Here is a 22131-nt window from a genome sequence, read left to right as displayed (position 1 = left end):
TTCTTATGCATCCATTGACATTTCTCTTTGAGCTGCCTGACGGTTTTAATTTCTACCCCCTCCCTCCTATCCTATCCTCCTCCTCTTCCTCTTACTCCTCCTCCACCTCCTCAGCTGTATGTGAAATACTATGCGAGAGTGTTAGGACCAGAGCAACATGTGTAACGCACACTGACGGCTTCGAGGTTCGCAGAGGAGGCAGTTGAAAGAAAACGGTGGGGTGATTCGATCTGAAGCCGTAGGGATCACGTGTCGGGCGTTTGGGCTTTGCTGAGGGGGTCAAGGGAGGGGTAGGGAGGGAGGGGAGGGGGGTAGGTGGTTGCTCAGCAAATCTGCCCAGCCGAGAGAGAGAGAGAGAGACAGAGAGAGAGAGAAAGAAAAAGAAGGGAGGGTGGGAGAGAGAGGAATAGAGAAAGAGAAAAGAGCTATGGAGGAATGTCAGTAATGCAATACTGAGTCATAATCAGGCTCATGTGTAGAGCGTAGGCCAACCCAGCTGGCCCCTAATACAGTGTGCATGAGAACTATGAGCAGCACACACATACACACGTATACACACACACACACACACACACACACACACACATTCTCAAAAGGGGAAGACAAAATGTAAACTTTGACAACCAGCTCTGGCAGTTTTTTTTTCACTTTACTGCTCGACTTTTGCTCCAGTCTCACGCTGCAGTTTTGCAGCCATCTAGGGAGCAGTATAACACTGTCCTCTTACCGAGAGAGAGTGTGTGTGTGTGTGTGTGTGTGTGTGTGTGTGTGTGTGTGTGGATAATGCATGTTCATGTATGGGATGAGAACATAGAAAGAAAAGGGTGAAAATAAGGAGCGATTACAACTTCACTTTCCTTCTGTTTAATCTTCCTTTTCTTTCTGATTTCCATTTGTTTGTGTACTTGCTCTTTAAGTTTCTAACAACTGCGTCTCCCCTATAAGTCCTTTAAACACTCTTATTTTAACCAGGTTTTATCCTTACATGATGAAATTTAACTCACCTTGGCTTGCCTCCCCCCTGGTTTTCCCCTCCCCCACTTCCCTCTTTTTCTCTCCATCAGAGGAGGGTGAGGGGTGGAAATGTACAGGGTTATTGGTCTCCTATGCTGCTTATGGCAACACACACACACACACACACACGCACGCACAGACGTAAAGAGGGCTTGGAGTCACAGCATATTGGATTGAAGGGTCATGGACAGACACCTGCATGCCTATAAACAAAGACATACACACACAAGCACAGAATGTACAGAGTCAGAGGTCAAACACAATAATCTGTGCCAGGGTCAGGCCCACTTGACCAAGAGGTTTATGGGCCCCTAAACCTATCAGGGTGTACGCAAACACACACACACACACACACACACACACACACACACAGAACATGCACACACACACACACACGATCTGGTTGTTTAAGCCAGAGCAGATCTATTCCACAGTAATACGACCCACTGATTGTAAAAGCAATCTTGATTCATTAAGAGGGAAGGGGGCAGGGCTAGTGATGGCCACTGTCTTTTTGTTTGAATATATACAAGCACCACTGACACATTCTGGGGTGTATCATTATTTATGCACCTTTGTGGCAAAAGGTAATGTAAAATGTGCAAAATAATGTCCCGATTGGACTTTGTTTGACTGAGGTTACAGCACAAAATCAAACCTGGCAAATAAATGTTGATGTAAAGAAAAGAATAAACTGGTACTTATTGCTCTTTAAAGTGGTGAACCTGGGAGAAAAAAGTTGCTTTTTTCCGACTTTTTCTCGTAAATCTCGTAAAATGTAAAAAAAAAAAAAAACGTTTTTTCTCACAGATTCACCACTTTAAATCTCATAAATCTACGCTTTTTTTTTTCTTATATATTTGCCCCTTTAATCTCGTAAACTTTTTTCTCAAAATATTATTTTCGTATGTTTTTTTTTACACATTCTGACAGTCTGTAATATCCTCCAATATTCTCTAGGGTTAAAATTTGGAATTTGCAAGTATTTCAATGAATCCTATTAAGGGTTAAAGTGGTGAATCTGGGAGAAAAAAGTTGCTTTTTTCCGACTTTTTCTCGTAAATCTGCGACTTTTTCCGCGCAGATTTTGCCACTTAAATCTCTTGAATCTTGCGACTTTTTTTCTTGTAGATTTGCCACTTTAACCTAGTAAATTATATAAGTTCTTTGCCTGATAAAGGGTTAAAGGTGATGGGATAGTAACGTTGGCTTCTTCATGGGAAAAACATTTCGAAAATGTAGATGCTAACTACAATTATGCATCAAATAATCTTAAGATGTTAAAGGACCAGTGTGTAGGATGTAGGGGGACCTATTGGCAGAAGTCCCCTTAAGCTAAGAATGGCCATGTTTTTATAAGTTTAGAACGAACCCTTTATATCCACATAGACCCCTTTTCGACCAAAGCGAGCCTAGTTCTTTTGCTGGGCTGTTGCTGGTTCGTAGTTTGCTTTTCAACAGGTTTCAAGTCATTACGTCACTGTTTATGCCTCCACTGTCTCGGCCAGTAGTTCTCAACCTTTTTGAGTTGCGACCCCCAATTTAACATGCATGTTTGTCCGCGACCCCCGCTCACTGAACAGAATCTCACACGCACAGTTCAGATCACCCAAAAAAGAAAACAAATTGACCAAAATAAGACACAAAATGACAAAAAAAAAAGACACAAAATGTCCAAAAAAAAGACACAAAAATGACCAAAAAAAGGCACAAATTGACCACAAAATGATTAAAAAAAAGACACAAAAAAACCCAAAACAAAAAACATTAACACATGAACACTTTAACACAGTGGAGAAAGAGCTGACTTCCAAAATGATTTGGCGACCCCCAGAAATCATCTCGCGACCCCAACTGGGATCGGGGACCCCAAGGTTGAGAATAGCTGGTCTCTACAACTATAATAACAACAATGGCGGACTACATCTGACTACACGCCACTCTGGAACTAGTTTTCCTGGCTGAGAGCTGGTTCTTCAGCTGCTAAAAATCGACTGGTCCAAGATTAGGAACCAGCACCAAACCGGCTCTCTATTAGAGAGCAGGTCCTCGTAAGACACCATTATGTTGCACCACCATGTTTCTACAGAAGCCTAGGCCAGACAAACCAAACACTGGCTCTAGAGAGGGTCTTTAATGTTCTCATGATGCCACTAAAATCCTGCACACCGCTCCTTTAAATAAGTGGCAGGAGAGGAATTAGGTAGGACGTTAACACAAATAGATTGCTATCTTAACCCATTAAGGCCTAAAACGCCTGGAAAACCTCTGGGCGATTTTGAAAGAACCCCCTAAAACCTGAAGTTTTTCTGGAAATTCGACAGAAGATTTTTCAGCCTCTGTAGCAGACATAAATGAAATTCAAAAAGTATTTGAGAGCTTATACCCGTGGCTTTCATGAGCAGTTGAGTTTATTTGTCCAAACCTTCAATAAAGTATTTTAAAAAATCAACAAACTCAGCAAATGTTACATTTGACTGAATAAAAAAATTGTATGCATAATACTAATAGATGCCCATTAGCAAGAAGCAAACATGATATGACCATTGGAAGAACAAGACATAGTTATCATTAGCCTACTGTAATAAAAATAATAATTATTATCATAATAATAATAATAATAATAATAATAATAATAAATAATAATAATAATGCATTTTATATATTGCAATTTTCAGGGTACTCAACAACACATAAAGTAATATAAGACATAAACAGTCATGATTTCTTATATCATCATAATCAATTAGTATTATTATTATTATTATAAATATATTATTAACCCACTAAGGCCTAGAACGCCTGTAAAACCTCTGGGCGATTTTAAAATCAGCCCCTAAAACCTGAAGTTTTTCTGGAAATTCAACAGAAGTGTCAACGCTTCTACTAAATAATAGATTTTTTCAGCCTCTGTAGCAGATAGAAATGAAATTCAAAAAGTATTTGAGAGCTTATACAAATACTACAAAACAACATACCCGCTTTCCAGGCTTCAGTGGGTTAATAATATTAAATGGGTTAAGCAAGTGTCAAGTCGAATTGTACCACAGCAAAATTAAAATGTAGAAAAGCGTATAAAATAATGAAACACACTGTAGGGATGAGGGACTACACCTGTATCTGTACCTATTTAACCAAATAATTTATCTGTACCTAGCTGACTGGAAGATAAGATTTCAAAACTTAAGGCCTGGGTATACTTTGCCTTTTGGTCCAACAAAGCTCTGCACCAATACCTAGAGGGTCTGTGTCCTGTGTTCATGTCTGTGTTATCTTGGCACGAACCTGGTCTCACAGAAATCCGTGAAATAGCCACGGATTCGCTTAACTCAAAATCCGTGGAATAGACACGGAATCGCTCAAATTTCCGTGAAACTGACACGGATTTCGCTACAATGCAAGTTAATGACAGTATTGGTTTGTTCCAAGTCACGTGACTTTCAAGGTCCCAGCGGTCAGAACAAAAAACATGGCGGACAGTTCTCTCATTTTTAGTGAAAAATCTATATTTTGACTTAGTTTCTGCATAAAAATGGATTTTGATCACATTTCTAGCGAGAAATATATGTTTTATTTTCTAAATATTCACTCAGTGAATGTACATAATCACTTTGTATGTTGGAATAGCCACGGGATATGACTGTCATTAACTTGCATTGTAGCGAAATCCGTGTCAGTTTCACGGAAATTTGAGCGATTCCGTGGCTATTCCACGGATTTTGAGTTAAGCGAAATCCGTGGCTATTTCACGGATTTCTGTGAGACCATGTTGCTTGGCACCTTTGCTATGCATATAGCCGTATAGTCTGGACAAATTACATATTATACCTTTAACATAAGCCATAGACCAACTAACTCTTTGATTATCCTGCTACAGTACAGTTTACTGTTATACCAACAGCTACAAACCTCCAAATGACAGCTGCCTTTGAATACTGGTTGGTGGTGACTTCCCACCCTGGTCTATTACAGCATCAGTTGTCTTTCATGTCTGTGAGTGGTCGGGTTTCAAGCCAGACAGAGCTGATTAGCTCTGCAGACAGGCCAAACTCAATTTCACCTCACTGGAGCGCCACCACAAAGCCTCACTGAGTGGCTCACCTCCCCACCTCCCCACGACCCAACAGTGACACGACACGGCCTGTCTCTCCCTCCTAACACACACACACACACACACACACACACACACACACACACACACACACACACACACACACACACACACACACACACACACACACACACACACACACAGATACATGTGTACACAGTCAGACAAAAAGCCTCCGACAGACTGACAGACATCTACTAGTCAGTTCTAGGAATCCCTTCTCGTGTAAGTATAACCAGAAGGTTTTAAAAAATAAAGTCATGTGGGCGTTGGTGAAATTGATCCAATAAAACAGAACATGAATCACATTTTGACCTGGCAGACAGTAAAAAAAAAAAATACTTGAGTTGATTTGGCAGAAAGGTTTTACACAGTGATTTATTTTCCATGCAAAGATCCCATCCACACATCATCCTCAACACAAAGCTCTCCATCCCCAATTCCACAGCTAAATGAATGCCTGGTGAATTAGCATTTATTAGCATCTTCTGTCCATTAAAAAAGTTTAACACTAAAAATGTTGCAATTAGATGTTGACAATAAGAATTTCTGAATACCAAAATGGAAGAAATTACCTCAAATAAGAGTAAATCTATTCTACATTACAGAGTTCTGAGCCCCACTTAATACAGTTTCTTAAATTTTGGGATATAAATTTGGGTGTAGTCCTTAATGTCAGTTTGTAAAGTTCGCTTAACCTTTTTTAAGACATTGAAAGGTTGATTGCGTGTCTAACATAATGACTAGTATCATTGCTGCTTTTAGTAAATCATACCTGCACAAGATAGAATACTACCCACTAATTTTTGGAGCATTTGGCATAATGGAGTAATTACAAATTTAAAACAATTAGCTCTCATCAATATCTGGTTGCATTTGGTTTGTTTATGAAAAATTGCCTGTAGCAGTGACTTCCAGTTTGACAGTAATGACACGTGTAATCATCAGACAGCACACTGAAGCATGTGTGTGTGTGTGTGTGTGTGTGTGTGTGTGTGTGTGTGTGTCACAGAAGCGTATGTTCACTGAGAAATTGCAAGTTGTGTCATCACATTGCACTGGCATGTAAAACATTTACTACGTGGCAGAAACTCAAAAGTCCTGTAAATCTTCATCACACACACACACACACACACACACACACACTTGAATTTCCTACTTGGTTGAATACAATTCAATATAACATAAAGCATCTACCTACACTGCAAAAAAAGCCAACTTGTATTTTTTGCCAAAAACAGTGATTTAAGTTGGTAAAACTTGGAAATATGAATTATTGACATTTAGGGCAATAATGTAAGTTAGCACAACAAAGGAAGCCAGTTGTCTGCTCAAAAACAAGTTGGTGAGTTGTTGTTACTTATATCTTTAAGTTGGGGTTCAAAACAAGGGACAATAGTTCTGCTAACTCTTATTTCTTTGTTGTGAAATGCTGGAAAGCGGTGAAATTCGGTCATTAGCGAAAGATAGCGGCTAACTGATGCTAGCGGCTAACCGATGCTAGCGGCTAACTGATGCTAGCGGCTAACTGATGCTAGCGGCTAACTGGTGCTAGCGGCTAACTGATGCTAGCGGCGCTGCTTGTTACAGCTACAAGAGTAGCCATTAGCGTATCAATGCTAACTCAAAATTGTGGTCGCAACATTAGCTGACATTTCATAGCGGCGTTACAATCATGCCAATTCAGCACATTGCAGAAGTAAGGATTAAAAGTTAATACAATGTAAAATTATAAGTTCAAAAATCTGAATTCAGAGTTGAGCAAACTCAAAAACAAAACTTAAAATATTTAGTTTAATTGTCCAAATTAAAATTTTATCGAAGTTTGTTGCCTTGAAATTTCGAGTTCACCCAACTTCTCTTTTTTTGCAGTGCAGTGTCTTACTGACCATAGAGCTCATATATCTATGTCATTAGTAGCTCATGCTGCTGAAAAAGGCTTTCACTGCCATCTCCACACACACAGACACGCATACACACACATGTGCACATGCACTTGATCTGATTGCAGTGGGTCAGCAGACCATTGCGTGCAGAAGTTAATCAGCTGACCACAGACAGAGGGGGAGGTATGAGTCCTAAACAGACACAGTGTGTGACTCAGAGTTTTAGACTTAAATTAGTTTTATGACAGTGCTACAGCATTTATACTGTTGCCATAGATAAATAAATTCATGTTTTGGCGGTACTGTCAACTATTGCAATAAGCTATAAAAACTTTCTTTAAGCTGTAATTGACACCATAAAAGGCATTATACATGGTAAAATACAGTATTATAAAACCACTAAGCACAGAAAATCTAATTAAGATCTGTTTTCAGAATAATTTTATAGTGTTTTACAATGTGTTTCAATGCTGAATAATCTCAAAATGCATCCGACCATTTCATACGAGGAGGACAGCGTGGTCAAAACTGCCTGCAAACACCAAGAAAAAGCTTGACATGCAATTAAGCCAAAGTATCCTGGATACAGCAGCTGACATTTTTGCACTTGTGATGTTGTTCAAGTTGTCCTGATAACTTTGGTTTTAATGAGTTCTTTGAATCACATCTATGGCAGGTGTGGAACTAGATATTGCAGCTCCACCAGCCGACCACTGCTGCACACACTCTGGCTCAAAAAAGCATGATAAGAACTACCTAACATTACAGAAATCCTCTTTGAGCAAAATTGATTCGTGTATGCAATTTTTTTGTTTGGCCCATGTCTCATCTGCTGACATGGAGGGGAAAGGATTTATGGCCTATAAACAAGGAAACAAAATGACCAAAAAAGACACAAATTGACCAAAAAAGACACAAAATGACCCAAAAAAAGACACAAAATTACCAAAAAAGGAAACAAAATGACCAAAAAAAGACACAAATTGACCACAAAATTATCAAAAAAAGACACAAAATGACCAAAAAAGACACAAATTGACCACAAAATGATCAAAAAAACACACAAAATGACAAAAAAAAGAAATTAAGTGACCAAAAAGGCATTAACACATGAACACTTTAACACAGTGGAGACAGAGCTGACTTCCAAAATGATTTGGCGACCCCCAGAAATCATCTCACGACTCCAATTGGGGTCCCGACCCCAAGGTTGAGAATAGCTGGCCTATACTACAGCCGGCCACCAGGGGGCATTTAAGATGTTTTGGCTTCACTTTTGGGGATCATTCAGGCTGTCCATCTTCAAATTCAGTCTTTATAAAAATATTGTTCCTTTGTATTCTTGCCACTATCGTGCACCCTGACACACTACTCAGGATTTGGAGTTGCTTTCCTTTATGACTTGTTCATGTTTAGCAACTATAATGTTACAGTTTTTATATGGTGTGTTGAGGCCCGCTCAGAAACAACACCTAGAAAAGTCGAGCACCACTGGAATCCTGAGGATTCATCCTCTGGGGACTGTGAATGTCTATGCAAAATTTCACGGGAGTTATCAAACGGTGGAGGTATTTCAGTCTGGACCAAAGTGGTGGACAGACTAAATCGACCAACATCCCCAGCTGCTGGTATGGCTAAAACACACCCAATCGATAAATCTGTGAATGTTTGTTAAATTTCGCAAGCAGCAAATATTTCAATAAACAGACCATGCCATGAGAAAGTGAGTCTTTCACATCCCCTTTTCCAGTTAAACCCGTCTTTTCTCTTGCCTTCTTCCACAGGGAGGACAAAGGTCAGGGTCATTTAAAGAGCAGTGAACCCAGAGCTGGATGGGGTTCAGTGTCTTGCTCAAAGCTACTTCAGCAGGGTGGATGCTCGCCAACACAGGGAGCTTGAACCCGAGTTCTTTGCTTGAGAGATGTCTCTTTAACCAGTGCCTTAATAGGACACTCATTGAAATACTTGCAAATTCCAAATTTCAACCCTGGAGAATATTGGAGGATATTACATGCAGCCAGAATATGTAAAAAACATACGAAAATAATATTTTGGGAAAAAAGTTTACGAGATTAAAGTGTCAAATCTACGAGAAAAAAATGCACAGATTTATGAGATTTAAAGTGGTGAATCTGGGAGAAAAGAGTTGCTTTTTTCCCACTTTTTTCTCGTAAATCCGCAACTTTTTTCGCGCAGATTTGCCACTTTAAATCTCTTAAATCTGCGACTTTTTTTCTTGTAGATTTGCTACTTTAATCTAGTAAATTTGCAACTTTTTTCTCGAAATATAACCTTTTTAATGAGTTCTTTGGATCACATCTATGGCAGGTGTGGAACTAGATATTGCAGTTTCCAAAAAAGAAACAAAATGACCAAAAAAAGGAAACAAAATGACCAAAAGAGACACAAATTGACCACAAAATTATCAAAAAAGCCACAAAATGACCAAAAAAGACACAAAATTACCCAAAAAAGACACAAAATTACCAAAAAAGGAAACAGAATTACCAAAAAAGACACAAATTGACCACAAAATGATCAAAAAAAGACACAAAATGACAAAAAGAAAAGAAATTAAGTGACCAAAAAGACTTAAACACATTAACACATGAACACTTTAACACAGTAATAACCTGAAGTTACCAAATATAGTTCTTTGCCTGATAAAGGGTTAAATGGTCAGAGATGTAGCAGGGAGTGACTAATCAAAGTAATCAGTTAAATCCTAAAACTTGATTGTAATATATACTGGGAGCCAGTGTAAAGACTCTAAAAACCCTCAACCATCTTCATTCATCCATTCAAACCTTTGCTTGAGAGATGTCTCTTTAAGCAGTGGGCCTCGCTGCCATCCCTGATGTACGTCGTGATGCGTCTCTGGCCACAAATAAAAGCAGGAGTTGCGTTACAGCCGCAGTCATGATGCCAAAGCAAACCCGTTCACCCAGTGATGACAGACAGGACCAAATCCTTGTGAAACCCGCTGTAACATGACTGAACTGTATGGTGCAAGACTGCCACAACTTGCGTGGGAAACGGCTGCTATCCAGAGGTGGAAAAAGTATTCAGATCCCTTACTTAAGTAGAAGTACTAATACTGTCTGTACTGCTGCTCTGATGTCTGCATCTGTTTTTGTTTTTTTTGTTTTGTAGCTGCTATTGTTATCTTAATGGCATTGCATTGTATGTGTGATTATATGGCTCTATGTATCCTCATTTTTTATTATTTTCCACTTGCTCATTTAGTCTTCCTGTTTTAGTTTTAGTTTTTGTTTCTTTTTTTTCTTTCTTTTTTGGACCTTGATGGATGAGGTCTTTGGTGGGTGGGGTTCGTATTGTTTGTTCATGTCTTACTCAAAATGTCAATAAACATATGTTCAAAAAAAAAAAAGTACTAATACCACACTGTGAAATTACTCCACTACAAGTAAAAGTCCTGCATTCTAAATGTACTCAAGTGAAAGTACAAAAGTATCAGCATCAAAATGTACTTAAAGTATCAAAAGTAAAAGTACTTGTTATGCAGAATGGAGCCACTTAGATTGTTTTATATATTCCAAATATCATATTATATTATTATTATTGATGCATTTATGTATACAGCGTTTTAATTTTCTCAAGGTAGGGCTCATATTGACTATTTAATATTCTGTTATGAGGTTTATTTAAAAAAGTGTCTAATCACCTAAATGTATTGTGTTTTTTATGTTAAACCTTGAGTGAAAAGTAACTAAAGCTGTCAGCTAAATGTAGTGGAGTAAAAAGTACAATATTTGCCTCAAAATGTAGTGAAGTAGAAGTATAAAGTGACATAAAATGGAAATACTCAAGTAAAGTACAAGTACCTCAAAATTGTACTTAAGTACAGTACTTGAGTAAAAGTACTCAGTTACTTTCCACCACTGCTGCTATCAGAGATCAGCGTTGACTACAGTCAGCCTGCTGAATAAGCAGCTACCAGACTTCATGTAAAGAGTTAAATAAGATTGACCGTGAGATAGGTATTCCTCGAAACTTGTTCATTATCTGTTCATGGTCGCCTGTTCACGACGCCCTGAGGACAAATGCATTCATGTTATCAAAGATAACGCGGGCCATAAACCTGTCATGTCACGCACACACAGAGTTTTACTGCCTCATAATATAAGCTGTGTATCCCTTTGAGAAAGACTGAAGCTTAGAGAAGAATGTTCAGACTGCAACTCTGCAGCTGGAGGGAGAGAGATCCTATGATAAAGCCATGCCAATGCAAATAAGATGCAACTATGTCTGCAGACCAACGCACAGCACGTCTCAGAGTCTCGTCTGCATTGTTGTGTAAGCCGTCCTCAGTGCTTTGCAGACAACTGCACACACCCATGCATACATATTCTCAAACATCTTCACAGGCCTTGATCTTCGATTACATATGACGTTACACAACGTAGCATGCTAACAGAGACGCTAAAGTCTGGAGCTAAAGTCGTAGCCAGTGTGACGCTGGTCTTGCTGAACTTAAGTGATTTGATCAGTGAAGGTTTCATTCAATCAGCTGAAGACTAGCCATGGCATTAGAAAGGATTAAAGTGCAAGATGGTTCCACACGCAACCACCAAAAGAGGCCACTTAATACTGACACTGGTTTAGGAAGATGTTCATAACACAGCTACAGCTACACTGCAAAAAATAATCTGTTAAATTTACGGTAAATTACCGGCAGCTGTGGTTGCCAGAACGTCACCGTAAAAAATACAGTGAGGGGGTTTTCTACTGTAAATTTAAATGTAACTATCAAAAACTGAAATTTAGACTGAATATTCACGTAATTTTTCATTCATTCACACATCATAGCAAATCTCCATTAACTTTACATGAAAATGTTATATTTTTACAGCAGAAATGTGAGTTTCCTACGGTTCATGACAGTAAAAGTAAAAAATTTGCTATTCCTTGATTTACGGTAATTAAAAGTGCCTACTACAGTGATGCACAATTTTTTATTTTACGCCCCATTCCTGATGCAATTTGACAGTGTTTTACTTTAATTTCTACAAACATTTTTTACAGTGTACTACAAGGAGTTTCTAACTCATAATGAAACGGCTTCATATGCAATATGAACATAATCAAACGAGACCGTCAGGGAGAAGATTGGTTATTTCTTTGCAGTTTTTATTAAACAATAGCTACTCAATAAAATTTAAGGCAACAGATTGCACGCAATATGATTCATTAAATCTAGTTACAAGTTGAGTTGATAACAACTTAACAGGAAGTGCCTGTCAATTAAAAACGGACTGATTCTATTGTGTTGGATTCATTCAAAATTCTCTTGATTTAGAATTACATACACATAAAGATTATATTTAATGTGATCAAAATGAGATTAAAGTTACTTAAACAACTGCCTCAAAATCAAGGACGCATTTATATTTAATACATTTTATCAAATATATTAAGCAAAATGAAATGACTACAGAATCATTTATTACACTGTAGTACATTTAAAAAGGAAGAAGGATAATATTTATTTTGCTGTTGTATTTAGTGGTTATAGCCACTACCCAATTTATTCAGGTCCTATCACCTGACCAATGAGCTATCCTGACACTGAAATATATATATATATATATATATACATATATACAGTAACCTTTAATTATAGAGCACTTTTCAAAACACAGGTTACAAAGTGCTTTACAAATTCAAACAGACATAAAAAGCAACAGTAATTTTAGTGTATAAAGACCAAAGGAGTCTAATAAGAAAAATGAAAACAAGAAAGTTCAAAGAAAGTTCAAGTAAAATCAGGAAAGGCTCTCCAATAAAAGTATGTTTTGAGAAGAGACTTAAAAGAGATCACTGACTCAGCCGGCCTGATTTCCTCGGGCAGGTTGTTCCAGAGCCTCGGGGGTCCTGACTGCCAATGCTCTGTCCCCCTTAGTTTTCAGCCGGGCCTGTGGAACAGTCAGGAGACCTCTGCCCGAGGATCGTACAAGTAAGTACTGATGCATAAGGTGTTAACCCTTAATAGGGCACTCATTGAAATACTTGCAAATTCCAAATTTCAACCCTAGAGAATATTGGAGGATATTACATGCAGCCAGAATGTGTAAAAAAACATACGAAAATAATATTTTGAGAAAAAAGTTTACGAGATTTAAGTGTCAAATCTACGAGAAAAAAATGCGTAGATTTATGATATTTAAAGAGGTGAATCTGGGAGAAAAAAGTTGCTTTTTTCACACTTTTTTCTCGTAAATCCGCAACTTTTTTCGCACAGATTCGCCACTTTAAATCTCTTAAATCTGCGACTTTTTTTCTTGTAGATTTGCCACTTTAATCTAGTAAATTTGCAACTTTTTTCTCGAAATATAACCTGAAGTTATATTTCATGAGCATGAGCACACAACTCTAATTAGCAAAACACACAACGTACGGCTGAGTTTGATCGTAATGTGTGACACTAGTTTTGCAGGTTTTTGCCCATAAAACAGACCAAAAGTCATTAAGATACATTGTCTGGGAATCATCAGTGTCTGCACAAAATCCCAAGGCAATCCAATAGTTTTGCTATTTCAGTCTGGATGAACATTGCCAATCATCAAACCATGTAAATAAAGTTACTCCACGTAGCATCTTTAGCATTCATGCATATCTGCCATATCAATTAATGGCTGAAAACTAAACTTTAGTGATATGTCTTTACAATGGTGTTTTTTGTTTCCCATGATCCCCATCACCTCCAGCCACACATTAATCTGTCTCCCAGCCACCTCCTCTGCTTGTTCAGCCAAAAGGTTTTTTCTCTTTCGCTGACGATGATAAACATGATGGAATGTTGGAAGTGATTTTTCCGTGTGCTTTCTACTCCTTCCAGAGCTTTATCGCTGTTCACGCTGGAAGAATACTACCATCTTCCTGTTTTTGTGCCATTAAGCAGTCTTGGAGAATTTCCTGCCTACTCCAAGCTGGTGACATGCCATGAAAAATGCAGTAAAGAAAAGGCAAAGTGCTGCCAGCACTCTGAGCCATAATCTGTTTGACATTGATGTCTCATTAGTTCAGATACAAAGCATATGCAAAGCAGCTTTAAGGAAATACCAAACTGCATTCAGAAACGCAAGTGATCACAAAATACACATGTATTTCTTCTCTAAAGCAACTATTGAGTGATTATTCGTCTATTTAGACACAGAAGACAACAGTTAAATGAACTAAACTGGACAAAATGAAGATTTTCTGGGAAAGAGACATGCTGCAACATCTGGTCAGCTCTCATAGGCTCAAACGCACAAAAGATCCTTTGTACAAACGGCAAACTTGCTCTCTGACTCCAGACCTTGTGAGATGATGTCAACAAAATGAAAAAAAAAATCGCTTTCCCTTATCATGAGTATGTGTATGTGTGTGTGTGTGGGATGAATAATGCCAACTGTGCGAGTATTGATGTGTGTGAGAAAGCAAGAAAGGGTGAGCATCTAAAATAACCTTCATTGTTCAGGGTGGGCATCCTGAAAACATCTTTTTAAGAGGGAAGATGGAACATTCCTGGGACAGGAGGCTCTACCGGGGGAAGGAAGGGCAAGGCTATGACACACACACACATACAGTGACGTTAAGAGCCAAGGTTGAAGCGTGTGAACCGGAAATGGGCGCAAGTCTTGCCTGAGCCGGCAGACAGATTCAGAAGGTTCAGAGAGATCCGACCTGCAGACGTTCCCAGCCGCGTTCCCGGCTCCGCTACGGAAGTCTGCGCTCTGTCTGCAGCATCCTGGAGACATCGCCCACCTCCGTCCACAGCCAAACATGTCTGTCTCTCTGCATGTGTGTGTGTGTGTGTGTGTGTATATACATGTGATTGATAATGATGATTCCACAATAACACACACTCATACAGTCAGATAACCCAGGGTGAGCAGTTGTGCAATGGAAGGAAAGGCAGCCAAAGTCAACACATGCTGTTCTGACCTGAACATAACAGGCCAGTCAGCTGGTTTCAAAACACACACACACACACACACACACACACACACACACACCCTCTCTCTGCCGCTTTCTCTCTCCCTCGTGATCGTGGTCAAGTTAAGGACATCAAATTAGAGCCCGCCTATTTTATCGGTCAGCTGATTATATCTGGCCTATCATTCCTATCAGTACTTATCAGTATCAACATAAATGTTTTCCCATATGCAATAATATGAAAACATTTTTACAGAACATATAATGCAGAAGATGATGCTTGGGGTGATTTAAAATTGTGTTAGCTATTTTTTTTTTATTCTTTATTTAAAATTTTTAAGCAATTGTTGGATACTTAACATACAATACTAATATTTAGATATTTATTTTATTCTTTATATATTTTTTATTTTCATTTTTAGAATAGGTTGACCATGTATACATTTGTATGTACAGTATGAGTCAAAAGTTTGGACACACCTTCTCATTCAATGGTTTTTCTTTATTTTTTATTATTTTCAACATTGTGGATAAATAATGAAAACATCAAAACTATGAAATAACACAAAGAAACCAAAATATGTTTTATGTCTTAGATTCTTTGAAGTAGCCACCTTTTGCTTTGATGACAGCTTTGCACATATTATTTTGGTTTGTTTTACACTTTTTGTTCACTACATAATTCCATACGTGTTCCATCGTGGTTTTGCTGTATTTAATATTAATCTACAATGTAGAAAATATTATAAAAATAAAGAAAAAACCCATTGAATGAGAAGGTGTGTCCAAACTTTTGCCTGATACTGTACATACAAGGTATACATGGTCAACCTATTCTTAAAAAAATAACTTATTCTTCTTAAAATAAATATACAAAAAAATAATAATAATAATAATAATAATAAATATTTATATAATGTTATATAAAGTTCACTCCAAAAAAAGAAAAGTTAAGTGAACTCAAAATTTCAAGGCAACAAACTTCGATAAAATTTTAAGTTGGGCAATTAAACTAAATATTTTAAATTTTGTTTTGAGTCTGCTCAACTCTGAAATCAGATTTTTGTCAACTCAACTGTAAGTTGTACTAACTTATAATTTTACATTGTAATAACTTTTAATCCTTACTTCTGCTAACTTCTGCAATGTGCTGAAATGGCACGATTGTAACGCCGCTATGAAATGTCAGCTAATGTTGCGACCACAATTTTGAGTTAGCATTGATACGCTAATGGCTACTCTTGTAGCTGTAACAAGCAGCCCTGCTAGCATCCGTTAGCCGCTAGCATCCATTAGCCACTAGCATCAGTTAGCCGCTAGCTTTCGCTAATGACCGAATTTCACTGCTTTCCCGCATTTCACAACAAAGAAATAAGAGTTATCAGAACTATTGTCCCTTGTTGTGAACCCCAACTTAAAGATATAAGTAACAACAACTCACCAACTTGTTTTTGAGCAGACAACTGGCTTCCTTTGTTGTGCTAACTTACATTATTGCCCTAAATGTCAATAATTTATATTTCCAAGTTTTACCAACTTAAATCACTGTTTTAGGCCAAAAAAAACAAGTTGGCTTTTTTTGCAGTGTTCTTTAATAGTTATTTGTTTCAGAAAGCAGCTTTCTGAGTCCCTTTGTATAAACATATCAGTGCAAATTGCTGCATAGTCGACATAGAAAAGGTCTGTTTTTAATTCCCTCTCCAAAAGTCCCTTAGTGAGTGTGTATGAGTGCAGGTGAGCTGGTTACAGGTGTGCTTACGTGGTTGTTGGAGGTCTGTATGGGGCTGAGGACAGGAGAGCCCGCTGGGCTGCAGAGCTCAGGGAAAGGGTTGGGGATGGCAGGCAGCGAGGCTGGACGCAGCCGGTGCTCCTCCTGCAGGCACCTGCAGAGGGAGACACACACATTAATGTTGGAGCTGGGTGTCCAGAGAAAGACTGACAATACTGTACACACATGATGATGGGCAACATTTGGATGTAGAAAAAGATACATCACATATTAGACTAAAAACTTACATTTTTATCATTGATCTTTGATTAACAGGATAATAATAAAAAAGGAAAAGTAATGGCGGACACTTTTTTACTAATTCATAGTAACATTGTTTAAAATAAGTCTTTATTTTGCTGCTGCTACACTTTAAAATACTGTTATTTATTCACACATAAAAAGGCTACTGTATCTGAACATTTACTTTTAAATATTTAATATATTGTAACATAAATGGCTTGTTTTATTACTTTTTTAGCTACACAAAGAATATTCAAAATGCATTTACCCAATATGTGTCATACTGTTGTCTATATGAATGTATAATTATAATCTTTGTAATTTTTATTATATTTTTTGTCATGTAATATATGTTTTTTCTCTGTACTTAGGCCTCACTTATAGGTGAGATCTCATTGTGACTACCTGATTAAATAAAATATATACAAGAGAATCCACTAAATTTAAACTCTGAATCAAAAAGTGGTTTGAAATCTGTTTTCTACTGATTCCATGAAAATCAAAAGCAGCATCAATAATTCTCTGAGGTTTTTGTCTCTCCAACCCCGCCTATACTTGTGCACATCTGAAGGAAAAAAACACTTCAAAGATAACACAACATCCAAAATAAAAGAGTGTAGGTGACGTGCATCTACCTGACGGCTTGGATGTGCATGGGCTGAGACTGCAGCAGCCTGGAGGGGGAGGAAGTGGGCAGGGGTGGTGTGTGACGACGGTGGACCCCAGGGTGGTGGTGGTGTTGGTGGTGTGGAGTGTGTACATGGCCATTGTTCAGGAGCAGCGCAGTGTCTGCCTGTGTAGAGTACACACTCTCCATGGAGGAGTTCATGTCATTCACCAGCTGCTCCAGGTCCACGTCGTCATCTGTGGAAGTGGGGGGACAGGGGGATGGGAGAGGTGGAGAAAGTGAGTGACAGTGGCAGAATCATCCATCAGAGGCTCCGTTTACATGATGACGGTCTGAACAGAAGACGCAAAAGTGGCGTCACGTCTTCACTTTTTATTCCGCGTTTAGACGAGCGTTTTCGGGAGGAAATCTGCTGCATACGGTGACGCAAAAGTGTGTGGAATTGGATTGTATGCAGCCAGGCGGCATCACTTAAAGCGATAAGAGCATCTTTGGGCATGCAGATGTTTTCACACCACGTATTTTCATCAGCTAATCCTTCCACAAAGTTCTCCACCATCACTAGATCAGTAGTTCTCAACCTTTTCGAGTCGCGACCCCCAATTTAACATGCATGTTGTCCGCGACCCCCACTCACTGAACAGAATCTCACACGCACAGTTCAGATCACCCAGAAAAGAAACAAAATGACCAAAACAGGCACAAAATGACCAAAAAGACACAAATGACCAAAAAAAGACACAAAATGACCAAAAAAGACACAAAATTACCAAAAAAATGAAACAAAATTACCAAAAAAGACACAAATTGACAAAAAAAAAAAAAGACACAAAATGACCAAAAAAAGACATTAAGTGACCGAAAAGACTAAAACACATTAACACATGAACACTTTAACACAGTGGAGACAGAGCTGACTTCCAAAATGATTTGGCGACCCCCAAAAATCATCTCGCGACCCCAATTGGGGTCCCGACCCCAAGGTTGAGAACAGCTGCACTAGATTTCCCAGGTCTCGTCCAAAGCCGTCTGGCTCCTCCCACCAATCGGTGCATCCAGAATGTGATAGAGGTAATTCCAGATCCTTCTCTGTTCACTAATACTATCTGTACATATCCTGTACATTTGGTGGAAAGACTCCTGTAAGTTTATTAGAGCTGCCAGAGCAGCTTGAAGGTCCCACCATGGAAATAATCCCACGTTTGTTTATTTTCCTGTACTGGAGCATGTATGTGACGTAAACACATACGTGACGTGAGCAGATCAGATCAGAGTTTTGTGTCTTGTCAGTGTAGACGACACGCTACGGAGGAGAGGATTTAACTTTTCCACTTTGGAGGGTGGTTTCAGATTTTTGCGTTTTTAAGCCCCCAAAACGCCGTCACCGTCTAAACGAAAGGCACTTCTGATAAAATATTTTGTCGTTTTTACCCGCAAGCGTCCTGGTGTAAACGGGGCCTTAGACTGTGGTGGTACCTCTCTAAAGAAGAACCAGAATGATCAGTTATTCATGTTTTCTCTCAGTAGTCTCTGCAGTTGATATGAAAGACTTAAAGAGCTACTTTGACAACTTTGAACTAGCTTGTTGTTACCATGGTGTGGGCAGCTTCCCCCCGGAGCCAAACATCATTCATCTGCACACACTGCCCACACTGCGGTAACACAAAGCTGGTTCAAAATCAGCAAAGTAGTTTTTAATAAGGTAAAACAAGACAAACTATGGGTACCCCAGCTTCATCCCACAGTTCAAAAACATGCAGCATAGGTTGGATTGGTGACTTTAAATTGCCCGTAGGAGTGAATGAGAGTATTATTTTCATTTTCATTACTGATTGTTTCCTAAAAACCTAAAATTAAACCTAAATTAAAAAACCTAATTAAACCACTTAGGTTTAACTGGTGACTCTAAATTGCCCGTAGGAGTGAATGAGAGCGTGACTGTCTAGAGTGTACCCCGCCTCTCACCCAGTGTCAGCTGGGATCGGCTCCAGTCCCCCCAGTCCAGATAAATGGTTCATAATGAATGAATGAATGTAGACAAACCATGAAGATTGGTTATGAAGAGTTCTGGGTTTCTTGTGATTAGGCTGTCCCAATTTTGTTTTATGATTCAACTTTTATTGAGTTTTTACAATTTTTTACAAGACCACACTAACAACAAATTAAGAAAAGGAAAGAAAAGGAAAAAATGGGCAAGATTAAGATACACAATCTTATGATAATAAAACACAAATACAAATAAATAAATAAAATAAAAATAAGTACATAAGAAGTCCAAGACAGGTACAATTAATCCATGCTCAATATGTTCATTCACTGTCTACAAATAGTCTTCCAGTAAACATTTCCCTGTAATGAACCCGCTTCATTTCCATGCCAGTCCCCCAAGAACAGCCCATAATGATCAGTGTATGCAGATACATTTGGCTGTCCCAATTTTGATTTCAATTTGGGGGGAAAAAAATCAATCAAAAAGACCTTTCAACTTCCATCATGGAAATTTAGAGCAGGATCAGCGTTTCTCCCAATGTTTTTTTACTCTCCGACCCCGCCTACTTGCTCTCGTCTGGAGAAAAAAAAACAACACTTCAAAGATGACACAGCATAGCTTAATGGTAGCCTGCAGCTGCACTTATGAAGACGGCATGGCCACTGCAGGAGTCAGAGATGACAGAGAAACAACAAAACTGAAATATCCTCCTGCTTCCCTGAAGTCACAGATGTGGCAGCCTTCTCCACGAGTTATTGTAAACAATGAACACATCTTTGACAGAAAACAGCAGAAATCACAGCGTAAAATCATGTCATTAAATCCAACTTTTATTGCATCTGTAGCAAGTTTAACACAATGATAATATTTATCAATTATAGTAGTAGTGGAGCCACTATGTCTGACAGGAAGTGCTGCATTACCATCTACCTCATACAATTTCATTTATGGACTCTCTCTCAATCTCATTATGATCTACTCAGCAGTTTGTGCTGAGTCAGGTGCAACACCTAGTGGTAAAATTCAATCTATTGGTCCGGTCCCGTGACTGGCCCAACCCTAGTTGTCAGGGCATAAAACCAATACTCTGATGCTACGAAATAAGACTCTTATATCATATTATTATGTCTAACATGGCATAGGAGTCAATGTGTCACAATGTGTCATGCCATTACAATTTTGAATGAAAAATGTAATGGAATCATGACCGTAAACTCAAAAGTCATATTGAATTACTGATTTGAAAACCTTGACACTCCTACTCGTGATGTGTCTTGTCTTATATATCTGTATTTAAAAGCTGACAGAATGAATAAACAGTCACCAGTTAAATTGGAATAATTTTGTTCTCAGACACAATCCTCTGTTAGTTGTGGTTTAATTTTCATTGTGATATGTTTGGACGAAATTGTGACAATGTCATTTATTCTTGAGAGATAAACTGTATTATCTTCTCAAACTTTTATTAATCAATCATTTAATGTAGAGAGGTCAAAATATTTTAATTCCAACTTTATGGCCGACTGTGTACTATGGAAGCCAAATTGTCAGAAATAATTTTTAAAGGGATCCTGCTGGGATGAAACTTGTTTTAATCCGAGCACACAGCTCAGCATTTTGACCTTTTGTCCCACAGTTACTGAACATACTGAGACTGTGCTACAGCTTTCTAACTCGTACCTTTAATTAGTTGTAATTTATCACACTCAACAGTCAAACTATTGCCAGAAGCACATTGTGGTCCTGAACCAGAGCAGAGAGAACACACAGTCTTGTTTTGAAGTTTCACTCGTCCTCATGTTGGATTTCACTTTGGTTTGGATTTCTTCCAATGGCTGTGTAGTAGACTAACTCACTAGCCTGTCATTGGTCAAATTATGTGAAACCTGTCATTCAAGGGGCAGAGTTGTCCATCAGGAAGTGGAAGTTGGAACCAACAGTCAACCACATACTGAATCCACACCAAACCAAAGCAGGGTGAAAGGGTTTCTGGAGCTGCTCTTGCAGGACAATCAACAAGGCAGACACTAGTCACTGCTAGTCTTTTAACCTGACCTGTTAGTAATTACCTGAAGTCAGTCCAGGGTTTATACTTAGAAATATTACAAAATCAATTGACCTCCAGGGACAAATGGTGCTGACCTTGCAGACTGAAACTCATTATTCACAAACTGACACCTCTTACAAGCTAATGTGCACTGCACTGCAACAAAGCCAACTTGTATTACCTAAAATAGTGAATTAAGTTGGTAAAACTTGGAAATATAAATTATTGACATTATATCTTTAAGTTGGGGTTCACAACAAGGGACAATAGTTCTGATAACTCTTATTTCTTTGTTGTGAAATGCGGGAAAGCGGTGAAATCGCGGTGAAAGCTAGCGGGTAACTGATGCTAGCAGCTAACTGATGCTATCGGCTAACTGATGCTAGTGGCGCTGCTTGTTACAGCTACAAGAGTAGCCATTAGCGTATCAATGCTAACTCAAAATTGTGGTCGCAACATTAGCTGACATTTCATAGCGGCGTTACAATCGTGTCGATTCAACA

General features: G+C 38.5%; 1 protein-coding gene across 2 annotated transcripts in view; it reads right to left on the bottom strand.

Moving 5' to 3' along the window:
- The window catches only part of LOC131984728 (growth factor receptor-bound protein 10-like), a 71687-nt gene that overhangs the window by 30036 nt on the left and 19520 nt on the right, over positions 1-22131 (bottom strand). For both annotated transcript variants that reach the window (XM_059349661.1, XM_059349662.1), the window contains exons 4-5: positions 17599-17827; positions 16712-16835 (exon numbers count right to left, since the gene is read on the bottom strand). In XM_059349661.1, the coding sequence (XP_059205644.1) occupies positions 16712-16835; positions 17599-17827 (353 nt within the window). The remainder of the gene's footprint in view (positions 1-16711; positions 16836-17598; positions 17828-22131) is intronic.

Source organism: Centropristis striata, chromosome 14, assembly GCF_030273125.1.
Source record: "Centropristis striata isolate RG_2023a ecotype Rhode Island chromosome 14, C.striata_1.0, whole genome shotgun sequence".
In the NCBI taxonomy this organism is placed as follows: Eukaryota; Metazoa; Chordata; class Actinopteri; order Perciformes; family Serranidae; genus Centropristis; species Centropristis striata.
The sequence above is the reverse complement of the archived record's forward strand: the minus strand, read 5'-3'. Positions and strand labels throughout refer to the sequence as shown.